This window comes from Kogia breviceps, chromosome X (assembly GCF_026419965.1).
Source record: "Kogia breviceps isolate mKogBre1 chromosome X, mKogBre1 haplotype 1, whole genome shotgun sequence".
NCBI lineage: Eukaryota > Metazoa > Chordata > Mammalia > Artiodactyla > Physeteridae > Kogia > Kogia breviceps.
The window spans coordinates 108,443,654-108,460,910 of record NC_081330.1 but is presented as its reverse complement, the minus strand read 5'-3'; the positions used below and the strand labels follow the sequence as shown (position 1 = coordinate 108,460,910).

General features: G+C 39.9%; 1 protein-coding gene across 7 annotated transcripts in view; it reads left to right on the top strand.

Annotated features, from left to right (window-relative positions):
- The window catches only part of GK (glycerol kinase), a 67,466-nt gene that overhangs the window by 12,548 nt on the left and 37,661 nt on the right, over window positions 1–17,257 (top strand). For 4 of the 7 annotated variants that reach the window (XM_067023973.1, XM_059051519.2, XM_059051517.2 and 1 more), the window contains exons 3-4: window positions 1,174–1,280; window positions 8,529–8,606. In XM_067023973.1, coding sequence (XP_066880074.1) covers window positions 1,174–1,280; window positions 8,529–8,606 — 185 coding nt within the window. Of the gene's footprint in view, window positions 1–1,173; window positions 1,281–8,528; window positions 8,607–15,794; window positions 15,879–17,257 lie in introns of all 7 variants that reach the window. The other 3 variants (XM_059051515.2, XM_059051518.2, XM_067023972.1) reach the window with 1 other exon arrangement.

Here is a 17,257-nt window from a genome sequence, read left to right as displayed (position 1 = left end):
GTGTTGGTTAGATTGGTATATACATTTGTTAAAGCTCAACAAATTGTGCGCTTTCAATCTGTTTGTTTCATCATAAAATCTACTTCAATTTAAGAAAGAGAGGGAAAACAGTGTCTTACCAAATTTTCCGTTAAAAATTTTCCCCTGTGTTTTAGAGAATTCCCTTGTTTAATAATAAAAGCTATTGATATGTTAGCAGCATTAGAATGACTGTCCACAGGCCTGATCCCAGTGCAATTTAGAGAGAGAATAGCTAGACTTGGAGGGACAAAAATTAGAAATATGTGGAAGGAGATTGGGTTTTGGAAAAAGAGAATTTAGAAATAGAACTCAAAGCTCAGGAAAGTCAGGCAGACCTGAGGAAGGCAGAGAAGAAAGGCATTTGGAATTCCCTTGCTACTTCCAAATTCTAGCGTAGGATTCTTTTAACTTGTGTCATTTCTACTATTGTGTAGAAAAAGTATGCCATTTGTTTCTCCCAGGTATTCTTCCTTTTCATTTATTATGAGCCATTCATCCTTCTGAGGTCCTTGTACCTTAACCACAATTGCACTGGGATTGGGTCTGAAAACTGGGACCAATCACTTGTCAACATGAAATAGTTATTGGAAGTAATGTAAATTTTTTCCCTAAATTCTAACAAAACATTTTAGGAAATAAAATGACAAAAGAGATTAGTATACTTATTTGACTTCTTAGAATTTGTTTTGCTTCATAAGTAAATAAATACACAAATATATAAGTAAGTAAATTAGGAAATCAATGTATCAAAAGAATAATATCTATATCTAGTCTGTTTAAAAATGACTAATGACTAGTGAAACATAAAGATAGTATATCAGAATTCATCACACCCACAGAATATAAAGAACTGGGGAACCAGTTTCTTATTGGATTTGAAAAATAATTTTAAAATAGGTAGAATATTTGCTATTTGTGGCCTGGTATTACTTACCTCCTTTCAAATGATTAATTACTATATGAAGAATAATAAAAATGTAAAGTAAATAGGCTCTTCTTTAAATCATTTCTTTAGAATATTGGATATGCTTTGCTTATCTGATTTTCTTCGATTTGTGCAGTCACTCCCTCATAAGTGAACATCTCTAGAGAAATAAATTGTATCTGTCTTGCTCTCTTGTGGACTAACCAAATACATTCTTTTGTTTGAAGATGGGTGGAGCAGGACCCTAAGGAAATTCTGCATTCTGTCTATGAGTGTATAGAGAAAACGTGTGAGAAACTTGGACAGCTCAATATTGATATTTCCAACATAAAAGGTATTTTTAATATTTTACTCTATATATGATTATCTCAATTAAATTCATTCATTCAGCACCTACTTGAGTGCCCATGCAGGGGGAAGCATTTCTTTGAGAACTCAGGATACAACAGTAAACAGGAAGATTAGATCCCTGTTCTCATGAAGCTTTTATTTTGGTGGGGGTGAGACCAACAGTAAGAGCAGATAAGTACCAGCTACTTTCAGATGCAGGTAAGTTCCATACAGAAAGTAAAACCCAGTGATATGCTAGAGTGTGCATAGAGAGGCCTCCTTTAGATTGGAAGGCCAGAGAAGTCCTCTCTGAGGAGGTGACACTTTTGCTGTAGTGTCAAAGGCCAAAAGGGGCCAGCCATGCAAATATCTGGGGGGAAAATGTTTGAGGAAAAGAAAGCAGCACATGCGAAGGGCCTGAGGTGGGAATAATTTTGGCCCATTCCTGGATCAGAAAGGAGGCCAGCATGTTAAAAGTACAGTGGAAGAAGGGTGACAGGGGAGGTTGGGGAGGTAAGGGGTTTCAGAAGGAACTGAAATCTGAGAAATGGATGGGGCCTTGTCGGCCACAGTTAGGAGTTTGGATGTTATTCTTAGTATCACAGGGAGCCATGAGAAGACTTTAAGCAAGGCCATAGGGGAGGACAGGATCTGACTTGCAGTTTAAAACCAACTTCCTGACTGCTGTATGGAACAGTGTGGAGAGTGAACAGTCAAGGCATAAGTGTGGACACAAGGAGACCAGTGTGGAGGCTGCCGTGGAAGTCCTGAGAGAGAAGACGATGACTTGATTGACAGTGGTAGCAGTGGAGGTGGGGAGAGAGGGTCAGAACTTGCTGATGGATTGGATGTCAGGGTAGCAGAGAGAGTAGTGGGGTGGGGGGAAGAGATGGGTCACAGATGAGGCTTGGGGTTTTTGCTGGAGCTCCTGGATGGATAGGGATGCCCTTTACTGAGGAGAGAAAGGCTAGAATAAGGAACATCTTGGGGAGGGGGGAGGTTGTTTGAAATCAAAGCACTTCACTTTTGAAATCTCCCTTAAATAATTGTCTGAGAGTGTTAGGTTATTACAGGTATCTCCCTTTAATTCCTAGTAGTTTTAATGGAATATCTCCCTGAGTTTGGCTTTGCATCATTCAGAAGGGAGGAAAAAAATAACCCAGTCATCTAAAATTGATATGCTACTAGTGTAAAGGGTGGAAGCATGATGCGGTAATTGCCATCTCCTTAGAGTTTAAATTTTTCAAGTTCACCATTCAAGGGCTACTTTTTTTTTTTCTTTCTTAGGTAGTTTGGCTCTAGATAGGGGGAACCATCAGTTGGTGGTGGTGGTTCCTTAATTCATGTCATCTTGGCTCTGAAATTTACCAGCACTCCTAAGTTGAAACATTGATTTTTTTTCAGACTTTCCCTTATTTGTATAAATAAAACTCACTTTAAAAAGGCTAAGTATAATCAAAACCAGTCATTCAGCAAACTCAGAGTGCCTACGATGTGCTAGGTGTGCTAGGGAAACAGTGGAGCACAAATAGGGTCGTGCCGCTGTCCAGTGGGGGGAACATGTTAATCCAATCACAGATTAATGGAAAATTGTAACAGTGATGTTTCTGTTACTGCAGATTTTTAAGAGAAATACCTATGTACGATTTGAGATTTTGTTAACAGTTTTTTAATATCCTACCTTCATTTTATCCCTACGTCTAAGTGGAGTACTTCAAACTTAGAGGTGCATTCACCAAGTTTTAGATGAGTCCTGTGTCAAAGTGATTGTTGGTCAGTTTCCTTGAACTGTCCTCACAGCTTTCATGGTCTAAATGGTGTACACATGTGAGAGGCATTCAGTAGCATACTTTGTTGTTGAAATATCCATTACCGGTGATGTAAATAATCTAGGTGGCGGAATGCCATGTTCAGGATGTTCCAGAGCCACTGGCCATGATTTTGACCTCATTCCACCTCCCTTTCAGGTAAGGTAGGCTGTGGCATGTTGGCCTTCTGGACCCACTCAGGGGGCATTCTTTTTTCTCTTGTTTTTGTGGTGCTTGTGAAGATGACACATAACTCCAGTCCAGGTCACTTGTCTGCCACTTGCACTGTCTGTAAGAATACTGAGCACACAGCTCTCTGCTCTGCGCTCCTCTGTGTCCGGCCAGTGTGAAAGCCATACCCGAACCAAAGTGACCCAGCACTTCCTTCTCAACAACTGCCAGCCTATGGCCAAGGAAGAGAATGTTCCACAAGCCCCTCCATACCAGGCCAGTTGTGTTAAAAACTTTTTTTCCCAGATAATTTATTGAATTGGCGCTGTCAAGGGCCAAGCTTTTGCTTGCCTATATAGAGCTCTAGGTCACAGAACCCTAATGCTGTAAAGGATCTTCCATCACTCAGACCTAGCTGCAAATGAGAGAACAGGGACCCTTTGCAGGTCGTGTAGCTATTTAGCGGTGGTATAACATGAAAGCACAACTGCCCCGTCTCCTGGTCCAGTGCTCTCTTTCCTGAGCCACACTGATAATAACCTCAAAAACCACTTGACTTTTTTCTTTCCAAAGTGGCAAAGAAATGAGTTTTTTCCAGCTAAAGCGTGATTCATTTATCATCTTACCTGATAATCATTGAGTTCATCATAGCTGGTTGTATTTCTTTGGCAAACTCCAGTTTCATTGGTTTTAGTTGTCCTCATCTGCCATAGTTTGTTGATTTCAGGTCCCTATGAGCAATGTCTCCAAAATTAAAGTTCACTTTCCAGTTTAACAGCTCATGTGAGCCCAGGACAAGTAAATAGGCTGCTTCTTTCCATCTTGGCTTAGAGAGCTGGGCCACTCTGTTTGCCTGTCACTGGACTGAAGGAAATACAAACTAAAAGAGTTAAATACCAGATAGTCTCATTCATCCTCCCTCATGAGATACAAGCAAAATACAACATACACTGTTACAAAGTTGAGAGCATCAAGTCCTCAGCGATTAGGTTAGATAGTAGTTCTCACACCCTTAGAGGACAGGGAAGCCCGCACATCCACTGCCTCGCCCTAGCCAACACATCTACCCACCTTTCCTTCGCCTCTGAGACTCGGCCTCTCAGAAAGGCACTCTTTGTCCTAAAGGGCTTCCCAGCAATGGCCACATCTCCCTTGCAAGTGGTATAACTTGCCACAAGCACACGTCTGCCAGACATGGAAGCTTTCTACCTCTTCTCAGTGGCGCTTTTAGTAGTCCCAGAGCCTTCCTCTGGGGCTCATATTGTTTTGCTATGTGCGTTTATTGGGTGGTTGTTGTTGTTTTCTCCAGAAATGTGTTCCAATTAGAAATTATAATTTTATTTTTAAATAAGGGTGCATGTCATCTATAATTCTACCAAGACAACAATGATAACATTCTGGAGTATTTCCAAAGACTTTTTTCTAAGTATATTTTCTTAACTGCGATTAACTTTTCACAGGCAATGTTAAGCAAAATTTAACCAGATTTTGAATATAGCATTTAACTAGTTAATTGTACTAGTGACGCTCAGTTTTGAGGAAAAAAAATCCCCTGGAAAAGAATGTATGGATGAAGCATGGACCTGCTAGATACGAGAGTAATGTGTTAGGTTTTATATTGTCCAGTGATTTTAGCATCTGTAGCTAAAAGACTTGCATGTCACATTCATTTGCTCTTATGGTAGGTGAACTAGGGTGGAGGATTATAAAACCTAAACCTGAAAAAGAAGGAATTAAAATTGGGAACTATTAAGAGAAGCACATGTGCTGGGATCATCAGTCAGAAAAGTTTTCTTTAAGAAACATAGGAAAACATAGAAGATTTTAGGGTAAAAATGCCAAGAAATTAGCACAATTAAAAGTTCAGAGGCAATGCATAAGGCCTGTGTCGGGAGAAACCGGTACTAGACTTGTCTGTGGCTGGAAGAGACTCCTGAGAAGCTGGTTCACTGGACTTTGATTGTCTTCAAGAAAAACAATTTTGCTTGGCACGAAGGAACCAAATTAAGATAGAGGGGAAAGAAGAAGTGGTTAGAGTTGAAACCTGTGACTAATGAATCAGATCGAAATAGCTCTAGATAATGTTCTGAATACCAGTTAGAATGAGCCAATAAAGAAAGGTAGCATGAAGGGCATAGAATGGAAACTCCAGGATTGGGACTTCCCTGGTGGCACAGTGGTTGAGAATCCGCCTGCCAATGCAGGGGACACGGGTTCAAGCCCTGGTCCGGGAAGATCCCACATGCCGCGGAACAACTAAGCCCGTGTGCCATAGCTACTGAGCCCGAAGTGCCACAACTACTGAAGCCCGTGCGCCTAGAGCCCGTGGTCCGCAACAAGAGAAGCCACCGCAGTGAGAAGCCTGCACACCGCCACGAAGAGTAGCCCCCGCTCGCCGCAAGTAGACAAAGCCCGCGGGCAGCAGCAAAGACCCAACGCAGTCAAAAATAAATAAATAAATAAATAAAATTTATTTTAAAAAAAAAAGAAAGAAAAGAAACTCCAGGGTTGCAACTAAGGAAGCAGCCAGCTAGTTAATGGGAAATTAATGCAGTGGGGAAGAGTAGGAGAGTTTAGTAGACCATGAATTCATTGTGAGCCCTCACTATAAAGTTGTCACATATCACGTTCACAATACTCCACCTTAACAACCATTGCCAAGGTCCCGCCGAGGTCTCTGGCCTCTGCTGTGCCCACAGTGCTGCTGGGGAATTCCTTTATGTGTCCCACTTAGCTCAGTCCCATTCTTTGCAACTGGTACTCCAGTCTCTGTGTAACAATGATGACAATGAATGGCAGCAATAAGTGACATTTATAGAGTGGTTACTATGTCCCAGGCACTGTTTTAATATGCATTAACTTAGGTTTTCCTTTTTGTAACCCTGTAAGATGGGAACTTTTATCATCTCCATTTTACAGAAGATAAAACGGAGACCCAGGATCATGCTGCTAGAAAGCAGAGGAGTTGGAATTTGAACCCCAGCAGTCTGGCGTCAGAGCCTGAGCTCTATTGAATAGCACCCAAGCTTCACAGTCCCTGTTTTCACAGATAACCTTGTGCTCTACTTCACAGAGAAAGTTGAGGCTCTGGGGTCTAAATTCCTCAACTTCCTGTCCCAGTACTTAATGTCTGGATCTCTTGCTCCCTTTGCTCCATCACAAGGGAAGCCATAGCCTTCTGCCCTACTGAGGCTCCTCCCTCCACCTGTGTATTAATCCCATCCCCTCCTGTCACTACAACAATCAGGACCGTGTCCCATTCATTTCCAGACCCCTTTCTCCCAACATTCTCCTTTCTCTTCCTTTATTCCTACAGACCTCCTTTTTGGCCTTCTATTTTTTAAAAAACACCCCCAAATCTCTTCCTTTTACCCTATGCCTCTACGTTTCCTGGTAGTAGAATCTCATGCATCTTTATACCTCTAGAAAAGGTGTCAAATAAAGTAAGTATATTTGTGTTGGATAAAGATTATTTAGAACAAGGGTGCTGCTGGTCCCCTTCAGCTCTCTGTTGGTCAGAACATTCCTAGTATGTCTTATTCTGGGTGTACAGCTTGAGTAATTTGGAAAGATAGTTGCATGTTCCTAGGAGAGGTCTTGAAGGGACTTTAAACCATGCCCTATGGAGGTGGGGCAGTGGAAGGAAATTGGACTGTTTAGCCTAGACAGGGGAAGAGAAGTCTGGAGGGACAGAATAGCTGCTTCCAGTGTGAAAGACTGACATGTGGAAGAAGGATTCACCTTATTCGTTGTATCTCCAAAGAATGTAGCAAAGATCTATAGGCGGAAGCGATGAAGAAACGAATTCTTTTTAAATAGCAAAGCTGTACAGTAGAGATTTGTTAGCCTGGAGAGAGGTAGTGAGTATCTTGTCACTAGAAGTGATGTCTGAATGGTCACGTAACAGGCAATTCCAGAGATTTGAACATAAGGTGGGTTGATTATATAGACTTTAAGGTCTGTCCTAATCTTAAATTGTGGAAAAACTCCATCCTTTAGCCCAGTGTGTGCAACTCTGCACAGTAGAATCACCTGGGGAGTATTAAGAAAAAATACCAATGCTCAGATGTTACTCCAGGTTAGTAGTTAAATCAGAAGATTTGGGTCAGGACCTGGGCACCGGTTTTTTGTTTTTTGTTTTTTTTGTTTTTGCCGTACACAGGCCTCTCACTGTTGTGGCCCCTCCCGTGGTGGAGCACAGGCCCCGGAAGCACAGGCCTAGCGTCCATGGCTCATGGGCCCAGCCGCTCCGCGGCATGCGGGATCCTCCCGGACCGGGGCACGAACCCGCGTCCCCTGCATCGGCAGGTGGACTCCCAACCACTGCGCCACCAGGGAAGCCCCGGCACCGGTATTTTTTAAAAGCTCTGCAGTTGATTCTAATGTACAACCAAGCCTGAGAACCTCCAATTTAGCCAAATCAAGCCGAATTGAATAAGATGGTATGGAATAGTATGGAATAGTATTTTACTTATAGTAACTTACTGTAACTATAGCCCTTGAGTTGTATATAGGTTAGTATAATGTAATTGCCATCACATACTGTACTTATGCCAGATTCAAACTCTATGTCTTTTGTTTGTTTGGTTGGTTGGTTGGTTGCGCTGGGTCTTAGTTGCGGCATGCATGTGGGATCTAGTTCCCTGACCAGGGATCGAACCCAGATCCCCAGCATTGGGAGCGTGGAGTCTTAGCCACTCTGCCACCAGGGGAGTCCCTCAAACTCTATGTCTTGTAACATATTATTAAAATACATGAAGAAAACTGAATTTCTAACTAAGCATAATATGAGTTTGAGCAGCATGAAGGATTTTATCTGTGACTATTTTCTCAAAATACAGGCATGTTGTGCACACACACACACGGAGGGAAATTTCTTGTGGCAGTTAGTAAATAAACGAATGAGGTTATTGTTGGTCTCCTCAGCATGATAAATTGGGTATCATAAATTTGGGAAGTTATCGCATTCCCTATTTATAAGGCAACCTGCGAGTCTTTCATTTGGCTGTTGATCTGGGTCCATGTCATGGTGTGCTGGTAGTGAAGCAGGAAGGAGTCTGTAGAAAGAAAAAGAAGCAGTTGACATTGGTGGTTCGCTTTTCCTGGGCCAGTCAAAGAAAATCAACTCAGTACCACCACAGATGTTCCAAATGTTTCTTTTTCAAATTTTTATGTTTAGTTGTGCCTGTAAAAAAATTTTTTAAAAAAAGTGAGAACTATCCTCAGATTTGTGCTTGTTTTTTAAACCTTTCTGTTTAACTTTCTCCTTAAAGCTATTGGTGTCAGTAACCAGAGGGAAACCACTGTAGTCTGGGACAAGTTAACTGGAGAGCCTCTCTACAATGCTGTGGGTAAGCTGTTGTGCGTGGATGTCAAACTCAAGGCCTTTCTCCACTTGCAGGTGTTGTCATACTAAAACATCTGGCTAACAAAGCATGTAGTCATGTTCCCCATAATCTCATGGGTTGGGCTGAAGAGTCCTTTAAGAAATGAGTTGTTATATATTTACCATTTTCAGATAGTTATTCCCAATTTGAATTAACTCTTTCCTATGCTTGCCCCTTCCTGATAATTTGTATTATACAAATGAGTCAATGTTGCCAGAACTTTTTATAATCCCTGCTGTTTCTGACACCTGAAAGAGATCTCACCTCCTCCTCCCCTCAAAAATCAAGATTACAGATGTACCCAGTCCCTTCTCTACCTTTCCATAAAGTACTTATATACTTGTTCTTCCCATCTAGAAATTTGAATCGACCCTGTTGAGCTTATGAAAATAAAATGTCAAAATTTTAGCTCCTTCTGCTACAAACTTGGCTATTTCAACAGGAGTTCAAAAGCTCAATCTCAAATATACCACCATTAGATATCACATCTTGTTAAATGTGAATAGCCATGGGTATATTTTAGCCTCACTCTTAGTAGCACATGACAGTTGAGCACTGAATGACACTGTCACTTGCTAAAAGGAAAGTTTTGTTCTAAATATACAGTCGCTAAAAGGCATTATTCTGTCACAAATAGCAAAGCACAATTTTTTTGTCAATAAAGTAACAGGTTGTGGGTTGGACAGTAGAGGCAGAAGTTGTCAGAGATGGGATGATTTATAGAGTGAGCTCTTTTTACTTTATAGTTACTTTAGTAATATACTTAGTTACTTTAGTATTGATTGGAAAAAAGTGATATTCAAGCAGAAAATATACTAACAAGGTGCCTTGTAAGAGTAGTGTGAATTCCTTTGGAAATAATCTTTATAAAAAATGAAGGTCTTTAATGTTATTGTGTTATAAGAAAGCATTTAGTATGTCTTCTGTATCTGTGATAAAATATTCAAGATGCAAAAAAGGTCAAAGAATTGCAACCAAAGGTTCTCTTACACAAAAGTACCTCTTTTAAAGCTTTATTTTGTTCTCATTCTCATGAGCAGCCCATTTTGAATATAAGCAGGATATTACAATTTTAATGGCTAGTATCTAGGAGAGTATTCTTTCACAGACCAATGTTAGCCAACTTCTTATACTAGTTAAGGTTTTACTTTTTGTTTTCCCCCTCGTGAAAGGAAGGGCCTACTCACAGGAACCAGAAAGTTCCTGTTAAACTCTAAACTTTGAATTGTAAAAATGCAGCTTTGGACTTTGAGTTGTCATTTTAAAATAATGCAACTAGGTTAGTTGAAGTTATGCATAAGTGAAGGATTTCAGTAAATATTTTACCAGAAAAACTTTTTGAGATGTGCTTATTTACTCATTCCTTTTTCTTCTACAATTTTTAGTTTTCTATTTGAAAAATATCAGGCATTCAAAACAGAACGACTGAAAACCAAAAGAAACAACTGACATTAGAAGCAGACCAATAAGAAATCCTGATATTAGAGTTATCAGACTTTAAAATAACCATCATCTACATGTTCAAGGAATTCATTGAGATGAGTGATAATCTTAGCAAAGAAATGGAAATTTAAAGATCGAAATTCTAGAACTGTATTAAACTCAGTTGATGAGTTTTACATTGTATTAGACACAGCTGAGTTAGTGAACTGGAAGGGAGATCAGAAGTAAATATCTAGACTGAAGCACAGAGAGACAAAGGTTTAGAAAATACAGAAAAGAATCTAAGAGAAAAATGGGGTAAGGTAAGAAGGTCCAACATATTTGTAATTGGAAACCCAAAAGAAAAGGAAAGAGAGATAGATGATAAAAGTTTTTCAAAACTGTTGAAAGATATCACGCCACAAATTCAAGAAGCACTATGATTCCCCAGGCAAGATAAATACACATAAAGCCGTACACAAACATATGCTGAGACCTGAAGATAAAAAGAAGGATTTTAAAGTAGCCAGAGGATATGACCTTCAAGAGACCAACACTAAAACTTTCAGCTGATTTCCCAAAGAAACAGTACAATGGAATGAAATCTTTAAAGTGCTAAAAGACAATAACATGAACCTAGAATTCTACATTTAGCGAAAATATCCTTAAGAAATGAAGGTGAAATATAAAGGCAAAGACAAACAGAGACTTATAGGAATCATTACAAGCAAACCCCTAGTAAAAGAAAAACTAAATAATGTTTTTCTGGTAGAAGGAAAAAAATGTTTTCAGGTAGAAATTTGGCAATGCAGGAAGGAATGCAGAGGCCTAGAAAGGGTAAATATGTAGGTCAATCTAAATGAATTTTGACTGTATAAAGAAATAATGTATTGTGATATTCAAAATATATTAAAATTTTAAGTACTACATGGCAACAGTAGTACATGAAAGGAATATGGGGTAAATGAGGTTAAAGTGCCTTGTGGTCCCAGTATTGTCAAGGATGCATGTTGTAATCTCTAGGGTAAGCAGTAAAAGAGGGAATAAAGCTTATAAAGGGGGAAAATGGAATGACTGTAAAAAAGAAGGCAAGAAAGGAAAGAAAAAGGAGTAGAAACAGGAAGGAAGGACAAATAGAAAGCATTTATATCCAGACGTGTAAGTAATTATATTAAAAAGGACAAGATTACTCTCTTCAGTAAAATCTAACAAAGGAGTTAATTGAGACTGCTAACAGCTAATGGGATTAGAGCGGTAAGAATGGAGAGACAACTTTGCCAGACCTTTCAGAAGAAAGATGCAGCTGGTATGTTTGGAAATTGAATAGGGCATGAAGATGAGGCAAAAATAGAACAGGGCTGCATGATTTTTAGCCTGAGAGAACAGAAGGAAATTAAGTAATATTTAAAGAGTACCAACGTGGGAGAAAAATGGCTTTCTTTATCAGACAAGGTTAATATTGGACTTGAAATCAAAGCTCATTTCTGGACAGTTAGAATTTGTAGCTCTGTTGTAAAGAGGTTGTTCAAAATGTAGACTTAAAAGTTGCTAACTTAGGTAGTCTCGGTTTATTGCAGAAGAATTCACCATAGGAATGAAGGTAAAATCAATTGATTCAACAGAAGTTTAGGTACCTTTCTGTAGACAGGTTCTGTGATGACCCCTAGGCATATAGTGACAAACCAGGCAATCACCATGTTTGCCTTTGTGGCACAGAGGCTAGGGATAGGAATTTGGAGGATAGACAAGTAAAGGGCATAGAAAAGGAGGACAGAAGAGTAATTAGCTGGGAAGAGAAGCTACTAAGTAATGACAAGGGTAGATTCTACCTCCAATTTTATTCCATCTAGGAAAACACTAAGGTGTCATATATCCGTGCAGGTTTTCAGTCGAGAATATCAACACAATATTAAATCTTTAGCAGCTTTATCTTAGAACAACACAAGGTGGGAATTGATGGAAACAGAATCAGATTTTTACATATCTTTGTCTTTGAGCTTCTTTGTCTTTTTTTATATCAGAGCCTGTGGGTTTTCTACTCCCCCCGCCCTCTCTCTCTCTCTTTGTATGTTTTCTTCTTTCCTTGTCCCTCTCTCTTGTAAATCTCTGTCACTGAATGCCTATCCTGCTCCTCTTCGTTCTTCTCTCTCTTTACTTAGTAAATTATATAACTGGTGAGCAGTATTTGTTATAGACAAGCAAATGAGAGGGGCAGTCTACATTTTTTAAATTGCCTTTTGTGTTGCCATTTTTATGGCTCAGAGTCCTCAATAAGCAATCCACTCACTCACCCCCAGTACAGCAACAGAGAGGAGAATTTCAGGGGCCTGTTAGTGGACATGAAATAAGCTAGGTGAAGAAGTTGAAGACTGAGAAAGGCTATTTGTTCTTCCTCACAATAAAGGTGTATTGGTTTACTGACATCTTTTATAGTGGTATGCTTATGAGAGTAGAGGTGGCCTGTTTTAGATGTTTCATATTGTTTTAGAATTCATGTGTTAGTTCTGTGATAGGCAAGGTGAACACTGGTGTGGTGTCTGAGATATGGGTAAAATGCATCCCTGCTTCCCAGTTCCTGTGCCATGATGCAGCCATTTACCATGATGGCCTCACAGGTGGATTGCAGCAGCTTTGTGGCCCTGGATCTGAATGAAGCAGGCCTTTGACTTCTCTCCCCTACCTTTAGTTTTCCCCATCCCTCTGGCACTGTTTTCTCTCCCTCTTAGCATTATCTTCATCACTGTTTTCCAAAGAATTCCCTCCACCCCACTCTCCACCTTTTTCTAAGCCTTTTCCTTCCAAAACCAACTCTTTTTTAGTGGTCTACAGTCCTTGCTGTCTTCTAAGTAGTGTTGAAAAGAAGGTTTGGGTTTACAAATGCACCATAGACCAAATTGATAAAGAAGCACAAAACTACACAGGTGGTTCAGATGTTGAGTGGGGCAAGGCTTGAATCAATTGATATTTAGTGTGTTCATATTCACATCTCACTAATGTTACCAGTGAAACGTTCTGGCCTAACTAGGATGGCCCAGCTCTTTCCCCTCTTCTTGTCCAGGTTTTGTCACTCACTATTGAAGTTGATTGGTGTACACGGCAAGCCTAGTGCAATATGACCTTCATTTCGGTAGCTTTCTGTAGAGCACAATTCATGATTTAATATAAAAATATTATTCGTAGTAGGGACTAATATCTAGGAAGGCAAGAGTCACTAATTTTGAGTGACTATGGTATACTTAGTATACCATAGTATAAAGTACAGTATACTTTACTATACAAAAGAGAACTTTAGTATACCAAAGAAAACCACCAACAAAATCATGTGTCTCTGAGTCATTATTCCTTATTTAGATGGGATTGCAAACATTTTTTTAAGATATTGGATTTAAAGTTCCCTATGACACATAACTCTTTATGCAGAGTATGGCAGTTTTAAACATTGGTTATCCTCTTTGCCTTTTAAAATTTTTACATGCTAGTTAACCCTGGGCCAGTGATTAAACCTGGTTAGTCATCTGCTGAGATCTGAAGGAACATTGAGCTCAATTCTTCTATCTTTTCTGGAACTGGGTTCTGTTTCAGAGTATCAGCATGAAAGAAAACCATAGATGGCAAACCACCTAAAACTCCTAAGCATGCTTGGCCTTAAACAACAAAGGTGTGGTTTTGTTTTTTATTGTTTTGCTATATTTTACTTTTGTAAGATCTAGAGTATTTATATTCAGCCCTATCATGATCCACTTATTTTTCATTTTTTCAAGTCTCTTATTACATGGTTCTTTGAATGCCTTAAATCTCCTTCAATCCTGGATAAAGAAATACTGCCATATTTTGCAGTGATTGAATTCCTGAACTCTGGCCAGTTTAAATAAAAAGAAACTAAATTTGAGTTCAACTGTGAGGTATTTTTTCATGTTCTATTTAAGATTATGACTTCATCCTGACTGTAACCATATCGTAGAGATTTCATTCTGGATTCAGACTCTTCCTTTTCCATTTACTACCATTCTGTGCCTGTTGCCTCACCAGTTAAGCTGAAGAAACCAAAAGTATGGATCTCATAAACTTGAGGTGAAGATTAATGAGTTAATGCATGTAGGACACTTAAAACAGTGCCTAGCAGACTATAAGCCTTCAGTAAGTGTTCAGAACATGGCCACTGTTCTGAATTAGATGATAGCCTTTTCAGTCCAGGAATGCCAGATGAAATGGCTGATTTATATACAACAGGTGTTCTTAGGGAAAATTCAGAGCTTACCTGGGGCCACACACACTCATGTCAGCCATTGGCATTTATACACCTAAGAGCTGAAATAGGTTTCAGCCCCCAAAGTTTGACATGCATGTTTTAATTCACCCCCCTCCCCAACTCTCCACGTTTCTTTCGGCCCCACCTGATTTCTGGAAATGTCATCAGGTGAGGGACAGCCTCTTTCCCTTTGCAAATGACCTCTTACCCAGCTTAATTAATAGCTTAACTTTTGGCTAGTGGTAACACATAGCAATTAAAAGTCTGGTTTACTAGATGTAATGTCTACTGTGGACAAAATGACCCGATAACACTTTGTATAACTGTCAGCAGTCCTTGCTTAGGGTGTGTTCCAAAACCTGAAGCCTTACCTTCATCTCCCTTTCTGTCAGGCCAGTAGCGCCTCATAGCAAACCATCCAGAGGAGATATATTATTTGCCTTTGCTTCTAGTCAACTGAAAATAATTTAGTTTCTCTTTAGTGTGTTTGCTTATTTTTTTTCCTTAGGTATATTTCCCTTCTATTGTTATGACTAACCAAAACTGATGCAAATTTCTAAATATTCTAAAAGTGATTTCTTCCTCTACGCTGTCACTACATCACTAAACTAACCTTGGTCCGTGGGCTTTGAGGCAACTGCATTTTTCTTCACTCTTAAAACTCTGTTTTCAGAACAAACTAAATCCACCAGACATATATTGGATGTGACTTTATTTAATACAATTAAAAATTTCAGATCACCCAAGTTGGGTTTTTTTTAACCTATTCACTTGGTGGTCTGAACCATTTAAATCCAATTTATTTGGTCTAAGTAAGGGACATGCATTCTAGAAACAGGCTGTATGGTAATCTGGACTCTATTTTCCTTTTTCTGATGTTTTTCCGAATCACTTTGGAACTTAGCAATTCCCTTTGTCCTTTAGGTATGCTGTTGCTTTTTGTGGAGATGAACTTCATCTCCTGCCACCCTACCAGGGAAGTGCTTTCCTGGAGCTGTGCCTTCCCAAAGCCACCCATTTATGTCTTTCTGCAGGTGGCCCCAGCAGAGATTGTAGCACTGCCACAATGTTAATGCTCCTTAGCGTTCCTTTCAGAAGTCCCTTAGGGATGCACTCTCTCACTGCATCACATAGCCTTTCAATTCAGTGGTTGGGTGAAAGTCAACTGAGCCCCTTTCCTAACTAGGACGCAGATTTGTGACAAGGTAGGGAAGAGTCATCCCGAACAAGAAGCAGCTATTTACCTGCTCTTTGTCCAAACGGAAATGCTACTGAACCAGAAACTCTGACTGGACTGCCTCTGTTCCCCTTCTACTCCATGTCTCTTCCTTCTCTTTCTACGCTTAAATGTGTAGGAAAATGTTCATCCTGATGAACTTGCCCATGTGATCTACCATTTCCTAAATGGTCAGCAAGAAAACGCAAACCTTGAACCTGGCCATCTCTAGCATGAATTGCCATTATTTCTTCTAACGCTCCAGCTGCTCCAGTTTCTCCTGGCCCTTCAGATCCAGTTGCCGTTGTTGCCTCTGGCTCTTCAGTTCCAGCTGCTGGCGCTTCCTCAGGTATTGGTGCTCGGGCCCTTGCTCACTTCCCGGCCTTCCAACTGAGACACATTGGGGGAAATTGACTGCTGCTGCTGGATCTGGATCTGGCACTTCTTTTGATTGTTCTCGGAAATTATCTCCACGAGGGGCTTAGTCCTCCAGCTTGGGGTCTTCTCTTTGGCTTTTGGTTTCTTATTCTGCAAACGTAATTCTGCCAACTTAGCTTCTTTAATGAGTTGTCTAATTGTTTTTGTTCTTAATTCAGTTAATTTTGAGCATTTGTGAATTGCTTAGTAGTATACCGACCACTGATATTTTTCGCTTTGGCAGTTTTACTAATTCATTCCATGTATTCTAATTGCTTTAAACTCTTGGGCTATAAAAACGAGGTAAAAATTATGCCAGCCTTCTGTGATCATGGAATAATGGAAGGAGAGGGACTTTTGAGACCATCTAGTCCAAACTGCCTTATTTTATATTCTGGAAACCCAGGCCACGAAGGGTAACATGACTTGCTTGGGTCACGTAGCTTGTTGGTGGCAAAGCCAGAAGATGTAGATTTCACCTCCAGCGTTTTGACTCTTTTTGGTGAGGGCTTCATTCTGCGTGGTGCCCACTTTCTTAAGTAGTCCTTGTCAAGGAGCAGTAGAATCACCGAGCCCCTGGGGCTCAGAGAGCCACTCGATCATCAGTTTGTCTTTAGTTTTGTTTTTAAATTGATGATTGGAACAAATTCAGTATCCTAAAGAACATGCCCTGAAAAAGAGGTTCTCAAGCTTTAGTACAACACTGAATAACACAGGTAGAAAGACTCAGGCCTTCCTTGCCTGGACTTGCAACCAGAATCCTACAATGTAGGGACCGGGATGTGTGATTTCAAAGTTTTCCAGTTGTTTCTGGTGTGCTTCTGGATCAGCACCACCGATGTTGAGTCTTAAACCACTGCAGTGTTTCTTAAAGGGGAGGGGCATCTATTTAAAAGGTATATTTCTGGGCCCCCTCCCCAGACCTACTATCCAAGAATTTCTGGGAGTGGGGTTTATCTTTAAGCTCCCTAGTGATTCTTGTGTCCATTTAAATATCGAAAAATGCTCATCTGGAAGGTTTTGAGCCAGTAAACAAAAAGCGTAGATTAGTGGTTTTCATGTCCCTTGGTAGGACATAGATTTTACCTCATGATTCAACAAGCCAGCATAACTAAAACAAAGTGTCACAGGTCAATATTTATCCTACGGAGTTCAGTGAATGCTGGCATTTTCCATCCTAATACATCTTATTTCATTTTTGTGAAGAAGGTAATGGAAACTATTACTACACTGCTTTTTAAACCCCTAGCCCACTGTAGTTTCAAACACTTGAGCATTGAGATGTGCTATTAATTCTACCTGTCATAGGTT